The sequence below is a fragment of the Oncorhynchus mykiss genome, chromosome 4, assembly GCF_057628025.1.
Source record: "Oncorhynchus mykiss isolate SJ-2025 chromosome 4, ASM5762802v1, whole genome shotgun sequence".
Lineage (NCBI taxonomy): Eukaryota > Metazoa > Chordata > Actinopteri > Salmoniformes > Salmonidae > Oncorhynchus > Oncorhynchus mykiss.
In genome coordinates this window covers 20,541,248-20,562,001 of record NC_143025.1, presented here as the reverse complement: position 1 = coordinate 20,562,001, position 20,754 = coordinate 20,541,248, and the positions used below count along the sequence as shown (strand labels likewise).

The 20,754-nt window shown below is 42.9% G+C and overlaps 1 protein-coding gene across 13 annotated transcripts in view; it reads left to right on the top strand.

Annotated features, from left to right (window-relative positions):
* Positions 1–20,754, top strand: part of LOC110521469 (AP-3 complex subunit delta-1) — a 43,756-nt gene that overhangs the window by 16,242 nt on the left and 6,760 nt on the right. For 4 of the 13 annotated variants that reach the window (XM_021599043.3, XM_021599041.3, XM_090231416.1 and 1 more), the window contains exons 14-24: positions 38–268; positions 429–663; positions 765–910; positions 5,582–5,735; positions 5,931–6,002; positions 9,716–9,791; positions 10,027–10,220; positions 10,517–10,590; positions 19,666–19,816; positions 19,920–20,054; positions 20,483–20,536. In XM_021599043.3, the coding sequence (XP_021454718.3) occupies positions 38–268; positions 429–663; positions 765–910; positions 5,582–5,735; positions 5,931–6,002; positions 9,716–9,791; positions 10,027–10,220; positions 10,517–10,590; positions 19,666–19,816; positions 19,920–20,054; positions 20,483–20,536 (1,522 nt within the window). Of the gene's footprint in view, positions 1–37; positions 269–428; positions 664–764; positions 911–5,581; positions 5,736–5,930; positions 6,003–7,166; positions 7,567–9,715; positions 9,792–10,026; positions 10,221–10,516; positions 10,591–19,665; positions 19,817–19,919; positions 20,055–20,482; positions 20,537–20,754 lie in introns of those variants that run through there. The other 9 variants (XM_090231412.1, XM_021599044.3, XM_090231417.1 and 6 more) reach the window with 4 other exon arrangements.

Sequence of the window (20,754 nt, the reverse complement as noted above, 5' to 3'; positions counted from 1 at the left end):
ATCAGTCTGACCGCCTGTCTCTGTTTCTGTCTCTCAGGTACATCAGTATCCTGGTGGAGCTGACCCGTCTAGAGGGCACGCGGCACGGCCACCTCATTGCCTCCCAGATGCTGGACGTTGCCATCCGGGTGAAAGCCATCCGAGCCTTCGCCGTGGCCCAGATGGCTACTCTGCTGGACAACGCCCACCTGCTGACCGGCAACACGCAGCACAGCGGCATCTGTGAGGTGCTCTACGCCGCCGCCTGGATCTGTGGAGAGTTCTCAGAGTATGTATTCATCCAATCCTCCTCTACAAGAACACATGCAGACACATACGGTTTTTAGCAAGAATGTTTTCCACTAAGTCAAACTAGCTAAAATCATGCCAGTTCAGCCCTGTATCATTGGCTTATCCCTCATCCTGTGCCATCCTCCTATCTTCCCCAGACACCTGGAGGACCCCATGGCGACTCTGGAGGCCATGCTGCGTCCCAAGGTGGCCACCCTGCCGGGCCACATCCAGGCCGTGTACGTGCAGAACGCTGCCAAGCTGTTTTCTACGGTGCTGTGCAGCCAGGAGGGGGCGCCAGCGGACAGCAAGGTGGCCCAGGAGACCAGCCAGCTGCTCATTGACAGGCTGCCTGTGTTTGTCCAGAGTGACAACCTGGAGGTGCAGGAGAGGGTGAGTCACATGGCTAACATCGGTTAACCTCGGGGCTATTGGCCGTTTGAAAGGAGAATACCTTTTCCAGTACACTTCTCTCTCTCTGCTCCCCTCCCCAGGCCTCCTGCATCCTGCAACTGGTGAAGTACATCCAGAAGCTGCAGCAGAAGGACGTGGAGGTGGCTGAGGAGGTGACAGCTCTGTTTGCTGGAGAGCTCAACCCTGTGGCCCCCAAGGCACAGAAGAAAGTGCCTGTTCCTGAAGGGTCAGTCTGCCTGCCGCTCTCCCCTACTCACAATTAAGCTTATAGTAATACCCAACATCAGAAATATATTTTATAGTACTACACTGAACAAAAATCTAAACACAACAGTTTGTCACACAATGCCACAGTTTTGAGGGAGCATGCAATTGGAATGCTGACTGCATGAATGTCCACCAGAGCTGTTGCCAGATAATTTAATGTTCATCTTCTACCATAAGCCGCCTCCAATGTCGTTTTAGAGAATACAGGCAGTACATCCAACCGGCCTCACATCCTTATACCACGTGTGACCACGCCAGCTCAGGACCTCCACATCCGGCTTCTTCACCTGTGGGATCATCTGAGACCAGCCCCCATGGACTTTTTACTTTATTTTTATTTCATTGGACAGCTGATAAAACTGTGTTTGAGTGTTTGAACAACCAAAGAATTTCTGCACAAACTGTCAAACCGTCTCAGTGAAGCTCATCTGCGTGCTTGTCGTCCTCACCAGGGTCTTGACCTGACTGCGGTTTGGCATCATAACCGACTTCAGTGGGCAAATGCTCACCTTCGATGGCCACTGGTATGCTGGAGAAGTGTGCACCTCACTGATTTATCCCGGTTTCAACTGTACCGGGCAGATGACAGACAGCGTGTATGGCGTCATGTGGGCAAGTGGTTTGCTGATGTCAACACTGTGAACAGAGTGCTCCGTGGTGGTGGGGTTATGGTATGGGCAGCCATAAGATACAGACACCAAACACAATTGCATTGTGTCGATGGCTATTTCTATGCACAGAGATACCGTGACTAGATCCTGAGGCTCATTGTCGTGCCATTCATCCACCGCCATCACCTCATTTTCAGCATGATAATGCACGGCCCCATGACGCAAGGATCTGTACACAGTTCCTGGAAGCTGAAAATGTCCCAGTTCTTCCATACTCACCAGACATGTCACTTATTGAGCATGTTTGGGATGCTCTGGATCGATGTGTACGACAGCGTGTTCCTGTTCCCGCCAATATCCAGCAACTTCACACAGCCATTGAAGAGGAGTGGGACAACATTCCAGTAGGCCACAATCAACAGTCTGATCAACTCTATGCGAAGGACATGTGTCGCACTGCATGAAGAAAATGGTGATCACACAAGATACTGGTTTTCTGATCCACATCCTTACCTTTTTTTTAAGGTTTTCGTAGATAAGGACCTAATGAATTTATTTCAATTGACTGACTTCCTTTATACAGTACATTCGGAAAGTATTCAGACCAGTTGACCTTTTCCCCCTTTTGTTACGTTACAGGCTTATTCTAAAATGGATGAAATCATTTTTTCCCTCCTCAATCTACACACAATACCCCATAAGGACAAAGTAAAAACAGGTTTTCAGACATTTTTGCAAATGTATTCAAAATAAGAAATTGAGAACACGTTTAAATAAGTATTCAGAAACTTTACTCAGTACTTTGTTGAAGCATCTTTGGCAGTGATTATAGCCTTGAGTTATCTTGGGTATTACGCTACAAGCTTGGCACACCTGTATTTGGGGAGTTTCTCTCATTCTTCTCTGCAGATCCTCTCAAGCTCTGTCAGGTTGGATGGGGAGCGTCACTGCATAGCTATTTTCAGGTCTCCTGAGATGTTCGATCGGGTTCAAGTCTGGCCTCAGGCTGGGCCACTCAAAGACATTCAGTCTTGTTCTGAAGCCACTCCTGCATGGTCTTCAAATCTTTCTTTTTTTTTGGTCACATACACATTGTTAGCAGATGTTAATGTGAGTGTAGCGAAATGCTTGTGCTTCTAGTTCCGACAGTGCAGTAATATCTAACAATTCCCCAACAACTACCTAATACACACATCTAAAGGGGTGAATGAGAATATGTACATATAAATTATGGATGAGCGATGGCCGAGCTGCGTAGGCAAGGTGCAATAGATGGTATAATATATAGTATATACATGTGATATGATTAATGTAACATATGTAAACATTGTTTAAAGTGACAAGTGATCCATTTATTAAAGTGGCCAATGATTGGGTCTCAATGTAGGCAGCAGCCTCTGAGTTAGTAATTGCTGTTTAGCAGTCTGATGGCCTTGAGGTGCTGTTTTTCAGTCTCTTGGTCCCAGCTTTGATGAACCTGTACTGACCTTGCCTTCTGGATGATAGCGGGGTGGACGGGCAATGGCTCAGGCGGTTGTTGTTCTTGATGATCTTTTTGGCCTTCCTGTGACATCGGGTGCTGTACGTGTCCTGGAGGGAAGGTAGTTTGGCCCCGGCGATGCGTTGTTCCTCTGGAGAGCCTTGCGGTTGAGGGCGGTGCAATTGCCGTACCTGTGATACAGCCTGACAGGATGCTCTCAATTGTGCATCTGTAAAAGTTAGTTCGAGCTTTGGGTGACAAGCCAGATTTCTCCAGCCTCCTGAGGTTGAATAGGCGCTGTCGCGCCTTCATCACACTGTCTGTGTGGGTGGACCATTTCAGTTTGTCTGTGATCTGTACGCAGGGGAACTTAAAATGTTCTACTTTCTCCACTGCTGTCCCTTTGATGTGGATAGGGGGTGCTCTCTCTGCTGTTTCCTGAAGTCCACGATCATCTCCTTTGTTTTGTTGACGTTGAGTGAGAGGTTATTTTCCTGACAACACACTCCGAGGGCCCTCACCTCCTCCCTGTATGCTGTCTCGTCATTGTTGGTAATCAAGCCCACTACTGTTGTGTCATCTGCAAAGTTGATGAGTGAGTTGGAGGCGTGCATGGCCACGCTGTCGTGGATGAACAGGGAGTACAGGAGAGGGCTGAGCACGCACCCTTGTGCGGCCCCAGTGTTGAGGGTCAGCGAAATGGAGTTGTTTCCTACCTTCAGATACTTTTGTACCTGTTTCTTTTGATTTTCCCATGATGTCAAGCAAAGACCCACTGTGTTTGAAGGTAGGCCTTGAAATACATCCACAGGTACACCTCCAATTGACTCAAATGATGTCAATTAGCCAATCAGAAGCTTCTAAAGCTATGATGTAATTTTCTGGAATCTTCCAAGCTGTTTAAAGTCATAGTCAACTTAGTGTACAGTCGTGGCCAAAAGTTTTGAGAATGACACAAATAATAATTTTCACAAACTTTGCTGCTTCAGTGTCTTTAGATATTTTTGTCAGATGTTACTATGGAATACTGAAGTATACTTACAAGCATTTCATAAGTGTCAAAAGCTTTTATTGACAATTACATGAAGTTTATGCAAAGAGTCAATATTTGCAGTGTTGACCCTTCTTTTTCAAGACCTCTGCAATCCACCCTGGCATGCTGTCAATTATCTTCTGGGCCACATCCTGACTGACGGCAGCCCATTCTTGCATAATCAATGCTTGGAGTTTGTCAGAATTTGTGGGTTTTTGTTTGTCCACCCGCCTCTTGAGGATTGACCACAAGTTCTCAATAGGATTAAGTTCTGGTGAGTTTCCTGGCCATGAACCCAAAATATAAATGTTTTGTTCCCCGAGCCACTTAGTTATCACTTTTGCCTTATGGCAAGGTGCTCCATCATGCTGGAAAAGGCATTGTTCATCACCAAACTGTTCCTGGATGGTTGTGAGAAGTTGCTCTCGAAGGATGTGTTTGTACCATTCTTTATTCATGGCTGTGTTCTTAGGCAAAATTGTGAGTGAGCCCCACTCCCTTGGCTGAGAAGCAAACCCACACACGAATGGTCTCAGGGTGCTTTACTGTTGGCATGACACAGGACTGATGGTAGCACTCACCGTGTCTTCTCCGGACAAGCTGTTTTTCGGATCCTCCAAACAATCAGAAAGCTTTGTCCTCGTCAACACTCACACCTGTGTTAACGAGAGAATCACTGACATGTCAGCTGGTCCTTTTGTGGCAAGGCTGAAATGCAGTGGAAATGTTTTTTGGGGATTCAGTTCATTTGCATGGCAAAGAGGGATTTTGCAATTAATTGCAATTCATCTGATCACTCTTCATAACATTCTGGAGTTTATGCAAATTGCCATCATACAAACTGAGGCAGCAGACTTTGTGAAAATTAATATTTGTGTCATTCTCAAAACTTTTGGCCACGACTGTATGTAAACTTCTGACCCACTGGAATTGTGATACAGTGAATTATAAGTGAAATAATCTGTCTGTAAATAATTGTTGGAAAAATTACTTGTGCATGCACAAAGTAGATGTCCTAACCACCTTGCCAAAACTATAGTTTGTTAACAAGAAATGTGTTGAGTGGTTGAAAAACTAGTTTTAATGACTCCAACATAAGTGTATGTAAACTTCTGACTTCAACTGTACTTATGTAAATAAGGTATTTCTGTTTTAGATTTTTATTTAGTTTTTATAATCATTATGGGATATTGTGTGTAGAATGATGAGGGGGGAAAAATGTATTCAACGTAACAATGTGGAAAAACTCAAGGGGTCTGAATACTTTCCAAATGCACGGTATGAACTGTAACTCAGTAAAATCTTTGAAATTGTTGTATGTTGCGTTTTACATTTTTGTTCAGTGTACTTTATGCAGCCCGTTGGACAATTTTAGGTAATGCAAAGTAGCTTAATGCAAAGTAGCTTTTTATGCGAGTAAAGTCATACCGTATTAAAAAAACTGGATGATTCGGTACAATTTTATAAACGCGGACAGACAATTTATTGTCTTGGTTTTGTCTCCAGTCTGGACCTGGATGCGTGGATCAACGAGCCTCCGTCTGGGAGTGAGTCTGAGGATGAGGGTAGGAAGACCAAGGGCAAGGCTGTGTTTGCCAAGGAGGAGTCCAGACACACCAAGCCACGCTACACTGAAGTGGACGAGAAGGAACTGGCTAAGGTAAGATGGGAATTTACAAGCCAACAATCCGTGCTGTGTATACATTGAGATACAAGCTCCTCAATTCTTTCCACAGTTGATCTGTTGTTAAATCTTTGGTGATACTATATAACAGTCGGACACTGAAGAGGTACACCGGTAAACACCACAGCATTTTCATATGACTGACTTGATACTGTTTCTCCCTCCCAACAGAGGAGAGAAGTAAGGAAGGCAGAGCAGGCCAACAACCCCTTCTACATCAAGGCCTCCCCGTCCTCTCAGAAGGTACGCACCTCATCACCCAATCGGCAGCTCGTCTTATGTGTTAACCTGACTCTTACAGAAATGTAATTCATTACACATTTCAAACAACTTAAATATACAGTACCAGTCAAAAGTTGACACACCTACTCATTTCATGGTTTTTATTTATGCTATTTTCTACAATAGTGAAGATGTCAAAACTATTAAATAACACATATGGAATCATGTACTTAACAAAAAAGTGTTTTTGTTATTCTTCAAAGTAGCCACCCTTTGCCTTGATGACAGCTTTGCACACGCTTGGCATTCTCACAACCTGCTCCATGAGGTAGTCACCTGGAATGCATTTCAATTAACATGTGTGCCTTGTTAAAAGTTCATTTTGTGGGATTTCTTTCCTTCTTAAAGTGTTTGAGCCAATCAGTTGTTGTGACAAGGTAGGGTGGTATACAGAGATAGCCCTATTTGGTAAAAGACCAAGTCCAAATTATGAAAAGAAGAGCTCAAATAAGTTTAGAGGAACGACAGTCCATCATTACTTTAAGACATGAAGGTCAGTCAGTCCGGAAAATGTCAAGAACTTTGAATGTTTCTTCAAGTGCAGTCGTAAAAACCATCAAGCGCTATGATGAAACTGCCTCTCATGAGGACCACCACAGGAAAGGAAGACCCAGAGTTATCTCTGCTGCAGAGGATGTTCATTAGAGGTACCAGCCTCAGAAATTGCAGCCCAAATAAATGCTTCACAAAGTTCAAGTAACAGGACATCTCAACATCAACTGTTCAGAGGAGATTGCATGGATCAGGCCTTCATGATCGAATTGCTACAAATAAATCACTACTAAAAGACACCCATAAGAAAAAGAGACTTGCTTTGGCCAAGAAACAGGAGCAATGGACATTAGACCAGTGGAAATCTGTCCTTGATGAGTCTAAATTTTAGATTTGCGTTCCAACTGCTGTGTCTTTGTGAGACGCAGAGTAGGTGAATGGATGATCTTCGCATGTGTGGTTCCCACTGTGGAGCATGGAGGATGAGGTGTGGGGGTGCTTTGCTGGTGACATTGTCTGATTTATTTAGAATTCAAGGCACACTTAACCAGCATGGCTACCAGCAGCATTCTACAGCGATACGCCATCCCATCTGGTTTGCACTTAGTCCCACTATCATTTGTTTTTCAACAGGACAATGACCCAAAACACACCTCCCAGGCTGTGTAAGGGCTATTTGATCAAGAAGTAGAGTGATGGAGTGCTGCATCAGATGACCTGACCTCTACAATCACCTGACCTCAACCCAATTTGAGATGGTTTGGGATGAGTTGGACCGCAGAGTGAAGGAAAAGCATTCAACAAGTGCTCAGCATATACTCCTTCAAGACTGTTGGAAATGCATTCCAGGTGAAGCTGGTTGAGAGAATGCCAAGAGTGTGCAAAGCTGTCATCAAGGCAAAGGGTGGCTACTTTGAAAAATATATTTTGAAAGTAACTTTTTTTGGTTACTACATGATTCCATATGTGTTATTTCATAGTTTTGTCTTCACTATTTAGAAAATAGTAAAATAAAGAAAAACCCATGAATGAGTAGGTGTGTCAACTTTTGACAAGTAGTGTTTGTTTGTGTATGTGTATTAGAGGTCGGCCGATTAATCGGAATGCCCCATTTTAATTGGGGCCGATTTCAAGTTTTCATAACAATCAGAAATCGGTATTTTTGGACACCTATTTGGCTTTATTTTTTTTTACACATTTTTAATCATTATTTAACTCGGCAAGTCAGTTAAGAACACATTCTTATTTTCAATGACGGTGGGTTACTGCCTTGTTCAAGGGCAGAACGACAGATTTTCACCTTGTCAGCTCAGGGGATTCAATCTTGCAACCTTACAGTTAACGAATCCAACGCTCTAACCACCTGCCTCTCATTGCATTCCACGAGGAGATGCATTAGCCTGTTACGCGAATGCAGTAAGCCAAGGTAAGTTGCTAGCTAGCATTAAACTTATAAAAATCAATCAATCATAATCACTAGTTAACTACACATGGTTGATGATATTACTAGTTTATCTAGCGTGTCCTGCGTTGCATATAATCGATGCGGTGCGTATCGTTGCTCCAATGTGTACCTAACCATGAACATCAATATCAATGCCTTTCTTAAAATCAATACATAGAAGTACATATTTTTAAACCTGCATATTTAGCTAAAAGAAATCCATGTTAGCAGGCAATATTAACCAGGTGAAATTGTGTCACTTCTCTTGCGTTCATTGCACACAGTCAGTGTATATGCAACAGTTTGGGCCTCCTAATTTGCCAGAATTGTACGTAATTATGACATAACATTGAAGGTTGTGCAATGTAACAGGAATATTTAGACTTATGGATGCCACCCATTAGATAAAATACGGAACAGTTCCGTATTTCACTGAAAGAATAAACATTTTGTTTTCGAGATTATAGTTTCCGGATTTGACCATATTAATGACCTAAGGCTCGTATTTCTGTGTGTTATTATGTTATAACTAAGTCTATGATTTGATAGAGCAGTCTGACTGAGCGGTGGTAGGCACCAGCAGGCTCGTAAACATTCATTCAAACAGCACTTTCGTGCGTTTTGCCAGCAGCTCTTCACTGTGTTTCAAGCATTGCGCTGTTTATAACTTCAAGCCTATCAACTCCCGAGATTAGGCTGGTGTAACCGATGTGAAATGGCTAGCTAGTTAGCGGGGTGCATGCTAATAGCGTTTCAAACGTCACTTGGAGTGGTTATTCCCCTTGCTCTGCATGGGTAACGCTGCTTCAAGGGTGGCTGTTGTCGTTGTGTTCCTGGTTCGAGCCCAGGTAGGGGCGAGGAGAGGGACGGAAGCTTTACTGTTACACTGTCAATACTAAAGTGCCTATAAGAACATCCAATAGTCAAAGGTTAATGAAATACAAATGGTATAGAGAGAAATAGTCCTATAATTCCTATAATAACGACAACCTAAAACCTCTTACCTTGGAATATTGAAGTCTCGTATTAAAAGGAACCACCAGTTTTCATATGTTCTGAGCAAGGAACTAAAACGTTAGCTTCCTTACATGGCACATATTGCACTTTTATTTTCTTCTTTTACTTTCTTTCTTACTTTCTTCTCCAACACACGTTCTTGCATGATTTAAACCAAATTGAACATGTTTCATTATTTACTTGAGGCTAAATTGATTTTATTGATGTATTATATTAACTTAAAATAAGTGTTCATTCAGTATTGTTGTAATTGTCATTATTACAAATACATGTTAAAAAATTGGCCGATTAATCGGCATCAGCTTTTTTTGGTCCTCCAATAATCGTTATCGGCGTTGAAAAATCATAATCGGTCAGCCTCTGTGTTTGTGTGTATACATTATATTTCCACATGTTCATTTTTTTTATATATATCTCCTAGATTTAGGACAGATGTTTCTTATGATTCATTTTTTTGACCCTCTGCCATTTGTGAATGTGTTATTCTATGGGCTCTAGTAGTACTGGTCAAAATCAATATGTTATAAAAAAAAATGTTTGTGTGTGTGTATATACACACATGTACACTTAAAGGGGTCCTAAAATTCTAAATCAAATGTCTAAGTTATCCATAGTATGACCATCTTAAAACAATTCCATATGTCCGCTGAGCACCCCCAATCTAAATAATTAAATTGACTAGAAGCCCATTGACATCCCATATGTTATTGTGTGTGCGCAGGTATACCAGGAGGCTGTTGGTGTGGAGCACATTCCAGTGGTGCAGATTGACCTCAGTGTGCCTCTCAAAGTCCCAGGTCAGTTACTCTGGCCACTACTTAATAACCAATTGATTTCAATGTACAGTGTATCAGTCAGTGGCTCTGCACACAGGACTCCAAACCTAACCCGTATCCCTCTTTCTCTCTTCGCCTCTGTCATAACTAAACCCCTCTTCTCTACCTCTTTCTGTCTCGCCTCTTTCTTTCTGTGTAATAACTTGACCCCACTTCCTCTTTCTTTCTCTTCCTTTTTCCCTACCGTTGGGTTTAGGGATGCCAATGTCAGACCAGTATGTGAAGCTGGAAGAGGAGCGTCGGGAGAAAAACAAGGCAGACAGGAAGAAGAAGGACAAGAAGAAGAGGAGGGAGAAGGGCCGGCAGAGGAGGGGGGACTCGGGCCCAGAGAGTGAGGAGGACATCACCCCCGCACACATGGTGGACATCGTCACTGAAGAGATGCCAGAGGTACAGTAGGCCAGGCAGAGGTACAGTAGGCCAGGCAGAGGTACAGTAGGCCAGGCAGAGGTACAGTAGGCCAGGCAGAGAGGCCAGTGGTGTACAGTAGGCCAGGCAGAGAGGCCAGTGGTGTACAGTAGGCCAGGCAGAGAGGCCAGTGGTGTACAGTAGGCCAGGCAGAGATGCCAGGCACTTTCATAGGTGGTTCAGAGTGTTGCAGATAATAGACGTGGCATACCTTTGATAATAATTGCATATGCAAGGATGTTGTTTTGCTCTGTCACTCCATTCTCTTCCTGTCTCAGAATGCCTTGCCCAGTGATGACGATGACAAAGATCCCAACGACCCCCACAAAGCTTTGAACATCGACCTGGACAAGTGAGTTAACTCATCACTGACCTCTCGCTGTATTACAGATGTCCACTAATGGATTAGTATGAAAGTATAGGATATATAACCTGGCGGTGTTATCTACTCTGTGGGGGTGTATAATCTCTTCCTGGCTCCACTGATGAGAGGCTGGTGCTGGCCTGGTCCTCTTCATCCTCACACACTCCCTCTCGCTGTGCTGTGCTCTGCTCTGTGGTTCTTTCCCTCTGTCTCTCTTATGCATACACACACACATCTGTTATCTTGACTGTGCAGTTTGCTGGTGGCATCTCACAGTTGAGTACCTTCCCAGCCTCAGGAGAAGCCCCGTCTGGGCCTGGACTCAAGACTGACTGATCCGTCTCTCTCTCTCCTCTCTCGCTCTCTCGCTCTCTCGCTCTCTCTCGCTCTCGCTGTGTCTCTCTCTCTCTCTCGCTGTCTGTCTGTCTCTCTCTCTCGCTGTGTCTCTCTCTCTCTCTCGCTGTGTCTCTCTCTCTCGCTGTGTCTCTCTCTCTCTCTCGCTGTGTCTCTCTCTCTCTCTCGCTGTGTCTCTCTCTCTCTCTCGCTGTGTCTCTCTCTCTCTCTCGCTGTGTCTCTCTCTCTCTCTCGCTGTGTCTCTCTCTCGCTGTGTCTCTCTCTCTCTCTCGCTGTGTCTCTCTCTCGCTGTGTCTCTCTCTCGCTGTGTCTCTCTCTCGCTGTGTCTCTCTCTCGCTGTGTCTCTCTCTCGCTGTGTCTCTCTCTCGCTGTGTCTCTCTCTCGCTGTGTCTCTCTCTCGCTGTGTCTCTCTCTCGCTGTGTCTCTCTCTCGCTGTGTCTCTCTCTCGCTGTGTCTCTCTCTCGCTGTGTCTCTCTCTCGCTCTCTCTCTCTCTCGCTGTGTCTCTCTCTCGCTCTCTCTCTCTCTCGCTGTGTCTCTCTCTCGCTCTCTCTCTCTCTCGCTGTGTCTCTCTCTCTCTCTCTCTCGCTGTGTCTCTCTCTCTCTCTCTCTCGCTGTGTCTCTCTCTCTCTCTCTCTCTCTCGCTGTGTCTCTCTCTCTCTCTCTCTCGCTGTGTCTCTCTCTCTCTCTCTCTCGCTGTGTCTCTCTCTCTCTCTCTCTCGCTGTGTCTCTCTCTCTCTCTCTCTCGCTGTGTCTCTCTCTCTCTCTCTCTCTCAAATTCAAATTCAAGCTGCTTTATTGGCATGAAAAACATTGTGTCAATATTGCCAAAGCAACAATGTATACAATATACATTGTAACAAAATTATAAATGATAGCAAATAATAATATAAAATTGTAGTAAATAATAATACAAAATTAAATACAAAAATAATAACAATAAAATGGTAACAGTCTACAGTAAACATTAATAATTATAGTAATAACAATAATAGTAATAATAAGTAAGTTACTGTTTACTATGCAGATGTTATTATTCAGTGTCCCTCAGGCTATGGCAGGAAAATACATATTTGGCTGCAAGAGGAGCCATTGCTCCTTCGCCCATGAGTATTCTTAGTTTTTCCTCTTGGTTCAATTTGTAAAAATTTGGAATATATGTAGTCATTTCTGTGAATAATGAATCTCTTTGTGAGGAATATTTATCACAGTAAAGGAGAAAGTGCATCTCTGTCTCTACCTCCCCTGTCATGCAGTGACCACATACACGCTCCTCTTTGGGTAGCCATGTCTTTTTATGTCTGCCGGTTTCTATTGCCAATCGGTGGTCACTCAGCCTGTACTTGGTAAGGATCTGTCTCTGCTTCGTATCTCTGACAGAGTAGAGATAATCAGCCAATTCATATTCTCTGTTTAGGGTCAGATAGCAATTTAGTCGGCTTTGGGATTTTGTTTCGTTTTTCCAGTATTGTAAATATGATTCCTTTGATTGGTTCATGATTTTGCTTATTGGAATTCTTTCTTTTGAAGCAGTGCTGGCGTCAGCTTGGTTGGTGAGGTCCAACACCATCTGACTGAGAGGGCTCGTTTCTGGGCTCAGCTCTTGGGCTTGAAGTGCTTTAAATTGCAGACTCGAATTTGGACTTGAATTTAGATGTAGCCAAAATTTTAATGATCTTTTCTGTATTTTCATTATTACTGGAAAACGGCCCAATTCTGCCCTACATGCATTAGTTGGTGTATTTCTCTGGACTTGTAGAATTTTCCGACAGAATTCTGCATGTAGGGTTTCAATTGGATGTTTGTCCCACATTTTAAAATCCAGTTTATTGAGTGGCCCCCAAACCTCACTTCCATAAAGTGCTATTGGTAGGATTACACTGTCAAATATTTTAGTCCAAATTCTAATTGGGATGTTGATTTTGAATAATTTCATTTTTATTGCATACATTGCTCTGCGGGCTTTTTCTTTGAGTGCCTTCACTGCCATATTAAAGTTTCCCGATGCAGATATGGTCAGACCAAGGTAGGTGTAATTTTTTGTGTGTTCAATTAAGGTGTTGTTCAGGGTGAATTTACATTTGTGTTTCTGACATCTGGGTTTTTTTTGGAAAATCATGATTTTAGTTTTTTGGAAATTTACTGCCAGGGCCCAATTATGGCAATATTGCTCCAGAATATTAATGTTTTGTTGAAGACCTTCTTTGGTTGGTGATAGAAGTACCAAGTCATCAGCATATAGCAGGTATTTCACCTCTGTGTCAAATAGTGTGAGTCCTGGGGCTGGAGATTGGTCCAACATGTCTGCTAATTCATTGATATAAATGTTGAAAAGATTTGGACTCAAATTGCAGCCTTGTCTCACACCTCGACATTGTGAAAAAAATTCTGTTCTTTGGTTTTTGATTTTTATTGCACACTTGTTTTCTGTGTACATACATTTTATTAAGTCATACACCTTACCACCAAGCCCACTTTGTAGAATTTTGTAGAATAGCCCTTCGTGCCAAATCGAATCAAATGCTTTTTTAAAGTCAATAAAGCAAGCAAAGATTTTGCCCTCTTTTTTTTGGTGGACGTGTTTATTAATTAGTGTGTGTAAGGTGTATATATGGTCAGTAGTGCGATGGTTAGGGAGAAAGCCAATTTGACATTTACTTATTACATTTTTTTCTTGAAGAAAGGTTTGAATTCTTGAATTCAAAATGCTACAGAAAATCTTTCCCAAGTTACTGTTGACGCAAATTCCCCTGTAATTATTGGGGTCTGATTTGTCTCCACTTTTGTGGATAGGGGAGATGAGCCCCTGGTTCCAGACATCAGGGAAGCAGCCAGAAGTTAAAACCATGTTGAACAATTTAAGCACAGCATTTTGCAACTCAGGTGTGCTGTTTTTCAGCATTTCATTTCTGATGTTGTCTACACCACAAGCCTTTTTTGATTTAATAGATTTTAGCTTTTCATTTAGTTCTTGTTGGGTTATTGGGTAATCTAATGGATTTTGGTTGTTTTTAATGACTGATTCCAGGATGTTCAATTTTTCTTTAATTTCTAATTGGTTCTGGTTTAAGTCTTTTTGTGGGATGTTTTTGTATAGATTATCAAAGTAAGTTTTCCAAATTCCTACATCTTGTATGGCTAATTCTTGTGGCTTTGATGTGCTTAAATTGTTCCACATGTCCCAGAACTGATTTTGGTCAATTGCGTTTTCAATTTCATCAAGTGTCTTGTTGGTATAATTCAATTTCTTGCATTTCAGTGTTTGTTTATACTGTTTCAGAGTTTCAAAGTATTCATATCGTAGCTCTGGGTTGTTTTGCTGCTTATGTTTTTTGTTTGACATTTGTCTTAGGTGTTTTCTAATTGTTTTACATTCATTATCAAACCATTTGTCAGAAACATTTTGATTTTTGCTTCTGATGTTGCATTGCTTTGGTTTTCTCAAATTTGCTTTCAATGCTGCTTTTTGGAATATGCAGTTGATGTTTTGGGTAGCTGAATTGACACCATCTTTATTGTTTTGGTACTGTGAGTTATTGAAAAACTGTATAGAGTTCATCATTTCATTTGAGTTCAATGTTTCAATGAATGCCTCTGCACTGTTTGGAGCCCATCTGAACGATTGGTTTATGTTGTAAAGTTTATTGGGCTGTTTTTTTGAATGAATATTGCCGGTTAATTTCTTCAGAAAAACGTTGATCTGACTGTGATCTGACAATGGTGTCTGTGGTCTGACAGTGAATGCACTAATGGAGGAGGGGTCAATGTCAGTGATGGCATAATCGACTACACTTGTCCCAAGAGCTGAGCAGTAAGTAAACTGACCTAAAGAGTCCCCTCTGATTCTACCATTAAGCATGTACAGGCCTAAGGCTCGACAGAGATGTACTAACTCTTTTCCATTTTTGTTCAGTATTTGGTCAGGACTGTTTCTATTATTTATAATAGGGCTACTGTACAAGGAGGGGTGTCCAAATATGTGGTGGTTACCTCCCGCATCAGTGTAGTCAGGCTCAGAACCTGTTCTTGCATTGAAATCTCCACAAAGAAGCACTTTACCCTGCGCCTGAAATGTAATGATTTCTGTCTGGAGATTGTCAAAAAACTGATCATCATAATATGATGAATCTGAAGGAGGAGCATAAGCTGCACATATGTATACATCATTGTCACAATAGATTGTACCTTTGTTAAGTTTTAGCCAAATGTGAGTGGTACCTTTTTTCATTTCATTCAGTGCTAAGTCCTGCTTATGCCAAATGATGATTCCACCTGAGTCTCGGCCCCGTTTAACATTTTTATGTTTGATTGATGGTAGTAAACTTTCTCTATAGCCTGAGGGACACTGAGTATCTATGTCTCCACGACACCATGTTTCCAGTAGGATTATGATGTCCTGTCCCTTGATGTTTTTAATCAATTCTGGATTAGTTGTTTTATAACCAAAATGTGAAGAGTATAGGCCCTGGATATTCCAAGAGCTGATAGTTAATGATCTCATTTATAATAAGTGATATTCACTGGTTTGAGTAAAGTACATCGAAAATAACAAAAAAAATAAAATACTATATATATATATATATATATATATATATATATATATATATATATATATATATATATATATATATACATATATACATACATACACATATACATACATATATACATACACATACATATATATATATATATATATACATACACATACACATACATACACATATATACATACACATACATATACACACATACACACACACACACACACACACACACACACACACACATACATACACACACACACACACACACATACATACATACATACATACATACATACATACATACATATATATATATATACATATATATACACATACACATATATATATATATATATATATATATATATATATATATATATATATACACACATACATGCACATACACATATACACACATACATACATACATACATACACACACACACACACACACACACACACAGACACACACCATTACATATAATAATTATTATAATACCGGTGTCAATACATTTAGGAATATTTGTAAACAAATGAATAAGAATGGAATAAGATTGCACTGTACTTATTTTATGTGCAATCTGCAACCCTGTGTGTTTGTGTGTGTGTGTGTGTGCGCGTGTGTGCCCGTGTGTGAATTAAAGGGACTGTCTAGCTCAGTAGTCTGCATATTAGTTGCAGTAGTTGGCGCACCTCTCCTATCTCTGATTGTTCTAGGGGTCTTCTGCCAGAGGTTACCTCAGCATATGTAGGCTGACGATCTAATTGATACATGGTGTGGACTGCATCATGTGGTCTACTTCCCTGAAGGGCAGTGTTCTGACCGACCCTGGAGTAGTGGTCAGAGCTGTGTTGTGATGGGCTGGGTCTAGTAGAGCTGTGTTGTGATGGGACAGGTCTAGTAGAGCTGTGTTGTGATGGGCCGGGTCTAGTAGAGCTGTGTTGTGATGGGCCGGGTCTGGTAGAGCTGTGTTGTGATGGGCCGGGTCTAGTAGAGCTGTGTTGTGATGGGCCGGGTCTAGTAGAGCTGTGTTGTGATGGGCCGGGTCTAGTAGAGCTGTGTTGTGATGGGCCAGGTCTAGTAGAGCTGTGTTGGGATGGGCCGGGTCTAGTAGAGCTGTGTTGTGAAGGGCCGGGTCTAGTAGAGCTGTGTTGTGATGGGCCGGGTCTAGTAGAGCTGTGCTGTGTTGGGCCTGGTCTAGTAGAGCTGTGCTGTAATAAGCCATGTCTGGCTCTTTTCTCCTCGGGATGGTGGAGGTACTGTTGTTTCAGAAGGTGGGGCGGGGGACCTTTGTTGCTGGGGTGATGGGTGTGTGGGTCCCTGCCAAGTGTTGCATCTTTTAGGTCCTTGGCAAAGGTTCTGATACTGTCCTGATCAAGATGTATATTATCATATAAGTGTTGACATGTCAGAGTGGGGTGGTGAGCCGTTCTGACGTTGAGCAGTGAGGCACAGTCCACAGTGATCTGTTGATTTATTTTGTCGATCAACTTTTCTGGGAAGTCTTTTCTTGGTAGGAGGGTGGACACAACTATATTGGTTGTTGGGAACATAGCCTGTGCCCGTTCTGCCACTCTTCTCACTGCCCCAGATACATTTTCACCTTTGGCATGAAGGTCGTTTGTGCCAGTGTGGATGATGATGTTGTCAGGGGTGTCAATCCTGGTCTGACTGAGTAGCTGCATTGCACTCTCAGTTGTAGGACACCAGAACTTATACACCTGGTGTCTAGGGAATAATCTTTCCTGGACTAAGAACTTCCCATTTGAATCAATTAGAATTGCAGTTGTGGGTGATTGTCTGGGTGGAGCAGACTGGGAGGCTGGTATTCTGACCTGGGCTGGAGCAGACTGGGAGGCTGGTAGGTTAACCTGGGCTGGAGCAGACTGGGAGGCTGGTATTCTGACCTGGGCTGGAGCAGACTGGGAGGCTGGTAGGTTGACCTGGGCTGGAGCAGACTGGGAGGCTGGTAGGTTAACCTGGGCTGGAGCAGACTGGGAGGCTGGTATTCTGACCTGGGCTGGAGCAGACTGGGAGGCTGGTAGGTTAACCTGGGCTGGAGCAGACTGGGAGGCTGGTATTCTGACCTGGGCTGGAGCAGACTGGGAGGCTGGTAGGTTGACCTGGGCTGGAGCAGACTGGGAGGCTGGTAGGTTGACCTGGGCTGGAGCAGACTGGTAGGCTGGTGCAGTGTCATCCGGCTGTGTAGTGGAGGCCATGCTGGTCTCAGGTTCTGCTTGTGTTGTACCAAGCTGGTGGACATGTTCTCTAGATGCAGAGGACACAATGACTCTCTGCCGGTTGAGGGTGTCAATGTACCTCTCTTTTTGTTCGAGCTCCTTTCTAGTTGTGCTCAGATGTACTCTGAGGTCATCATTTGTCTGACTCAGCTTGTCCATTCTGCTTTCTAATTTAGCTCTCTCGCTGTGTCTCTCTCTCTCTCTCTCTCTCTCGCTGTGTCTCTCTCTCTCTCTCTCTCGCTGTGTCTCTCTCTCTCTCTCTCTCTCGCTGTGTCTCTCTCTCTCGCTGTGTCTCTCTCTCTCTCTCTCGCTGTGTCTCTCTCGCTCTCTCTCGCTGTGTCTCTCTCTCTCTCTCTCTCTCTCTCTCGCTGTGTCTCTCTCTCTCTCGCTGTGTCTCTCTCTCTCTCGCTGTGTCTCTCTCTCTCTCTCTCTCTCTCTCTCTCTCTCTCGCTGTGTCTCTCTCTCTCTCTCTCTCTCTCTCTCTCTCGCTGTGTCTCTCTCTCTCTCTCTCTCTCTCTCTCTCTCGCTGTGTCTCTCTCTCTCTCTCTCTCTCTCTCGCTGTGTCTGTGTCTCTGTCTGTTTCTCTGTGTTTGGGCATGATGTGACTTTTACAGTTTGAAGTTTGATCCTTGTTTTCAACAACAATTTCTCCTCCTGCTCACCCCTCCATTTGAAACCTTCTACAAGCTCACTTCAGAATATCAGCATTCCCTCCATACAAAACTCTGTTAATGTGCCCACTTTGTGGCTGGAGCTGAAGAAAAGCGCTCTCACTTCTCACTAACATGAACAGATTGATGTGATAAGATGAGAGCTTATAGATTTCTCAGTGGAACTGCTGATTTTCTCAAGTCATGACTCAATCCCCATTACTAATCATGGATGACTACTGTTGTTTTTACTAGTCAAATCCCCAAATCAAATCCTCACCCAATCCATGGATCTTCTTCAACATAATGTTAATCGTTAGTTACTGAGTATGGTAACAATGTGATTGTTGTGGATAGTCAGATTAATATAATGGTTCGATTAAAACGTTTACATGCTTTGCAAGAAGAGAAATGTCACATAATCCTGTTTTACATGGACACATCTGAAATCCATCTACCTGATGTCACTCTGATCAATGCAGAAATTCCCCTATCAAAATAAACATTCTACCCCAGTGACCATTCTGAGGACATATAAAGTTTGAATGTGTAAACTACTTCAAAGACACATACATTCAGTTGTTCCGAACTCACTTCACTCTCGCTAAAGAGGGAGGCTCACTCGGTTGCTGCTAGCACATGCAGATCAAATACACTGCTAGAACGCCGATTTAAGGTGTTTAAATGTCCTAATAGTTTGAAAGATTGCTCAGAAAACCAGGTGTTTTAATCGGCATATACTTAATTTGATTTTGACTGTTCGCTGATTTAAGATAAGCAGAGTAGTGTTTACATGACTATTGCATAATCTGCCTGCTGCCATAATCAGTTTAATATCGAATTATTACTGTGCATGTAAACATACTCAGTTACTGCAGCCACCAACAGAGGCCTCAATCCAGTTCTGATCTTGGATAAACCTGTTAATGGTGGTCTCCCTCCTGACTTCCCAGCTCTGCCTGAGGAATGGCTATGAAGGTTTGTGCTGAGCAAGTTTGCGTTTGAAATGTCATGCACCTGAGTGGAGTGGATGGGCTTGTCTCAACTAGCTTCCTTTCCTAATCTCCTTTCCTTCACTGGCATTGGTAAGTGAATCGACTGGATAGGTTTTCACCATGCTGCTTTTACCCTGTCTTTTCCTCCCAGATCAGTGGTCATGGAGGAAAGGAGGCTAGTTAAGACTATTGAGACATAGCCGATGGCTGTAGTGTGACCAGAATCACCATGTACACTCAGGGCTGTAGTTTTATGTGTCTCCTCTCTGTGCTCTCAGGCCCCTGGCAGACAGTGAGAAGAAGCTGCCAGTTAGGACACACCGTCCCGATGAGGTCCTCAAGAGCCCCATAGAGGACGTGGAGGGGTTGGAGGTCACTTCAGAGCCCAAGAAGAAGAGCGGGAAGGAAAAGAAGGACAAGGAGAGGAAGGTGAGGCCCTATTCTTTATGTCCTTGGAATATTTTTCATATCTTTGACGTTTCTGTTTTTTGTGACCTTATTGTCTTAAGGAGTGTTTTTTTTGTCATTGTAGAAGGGTAAAGAGAAGAAGAAGAAGAAACACAAACAAGAGGAAGGGGAGGATCTTATGGAGGCTGGTTCAGAGGAGCCTGTCCAATCAAAAGTGACCAATGATGTGGCAGCCCAGCCTCCTGCCTCCACACCAGAGGTATGACATCACAAAGGGAGGGACTACCTTTTTTACAGGGACAAGATTTGCACTATGTCATTCTGTGTAGGATATTGAAGAATTAAGGCTGACACTAAATAATTTAACTAAACTAAGAATTTGATTTAATTAAATTTATATAAAATAATCTGTCAAGCAAACACATTTCTTTGGTCATTTTCATTTATCAATCATTGTCATTGCTTCTTTCAAGGCCCCCTCACCATCCTATCAGCAATAAAGATTAAATCAAGTATCAATCAGTATTTAAGATTGCAGTATGTCTAGTCGCTATCTTGAAATACTTGATTTATTCATGAAAATAACAGTGTAATCTCTGTATCCATTTTCATGAAGAGGTAGTGCTAAAATGTTAACCTCTCTATCCCCCCTCGCTCTTGCTCCCTCTCCCTCCCTCACTGTTGTAGGCTTCGGATCTGGATTTCTGGCTCTCAAATGCTCCAGTGCCCTCTGACCCTCAGGTTGAGTTCCCCTCTCTCTCTTAGTCACTCCTTGTCCTTGTTGTCATTTATTTGTGTTCTAACAGTACCTCTTCATCCATCCTCTGCTCTTGTCTGATCCTCTTCGCCATGTGTGGTTCTTTCCTTCCTTCCATCCACTTTTCTCTTTCACCCTTGCATTACTGCCTCTCTTTCTGAGGTCACGTAACCCTACTCATTCTGGGGTTGTCGTGTTTCTT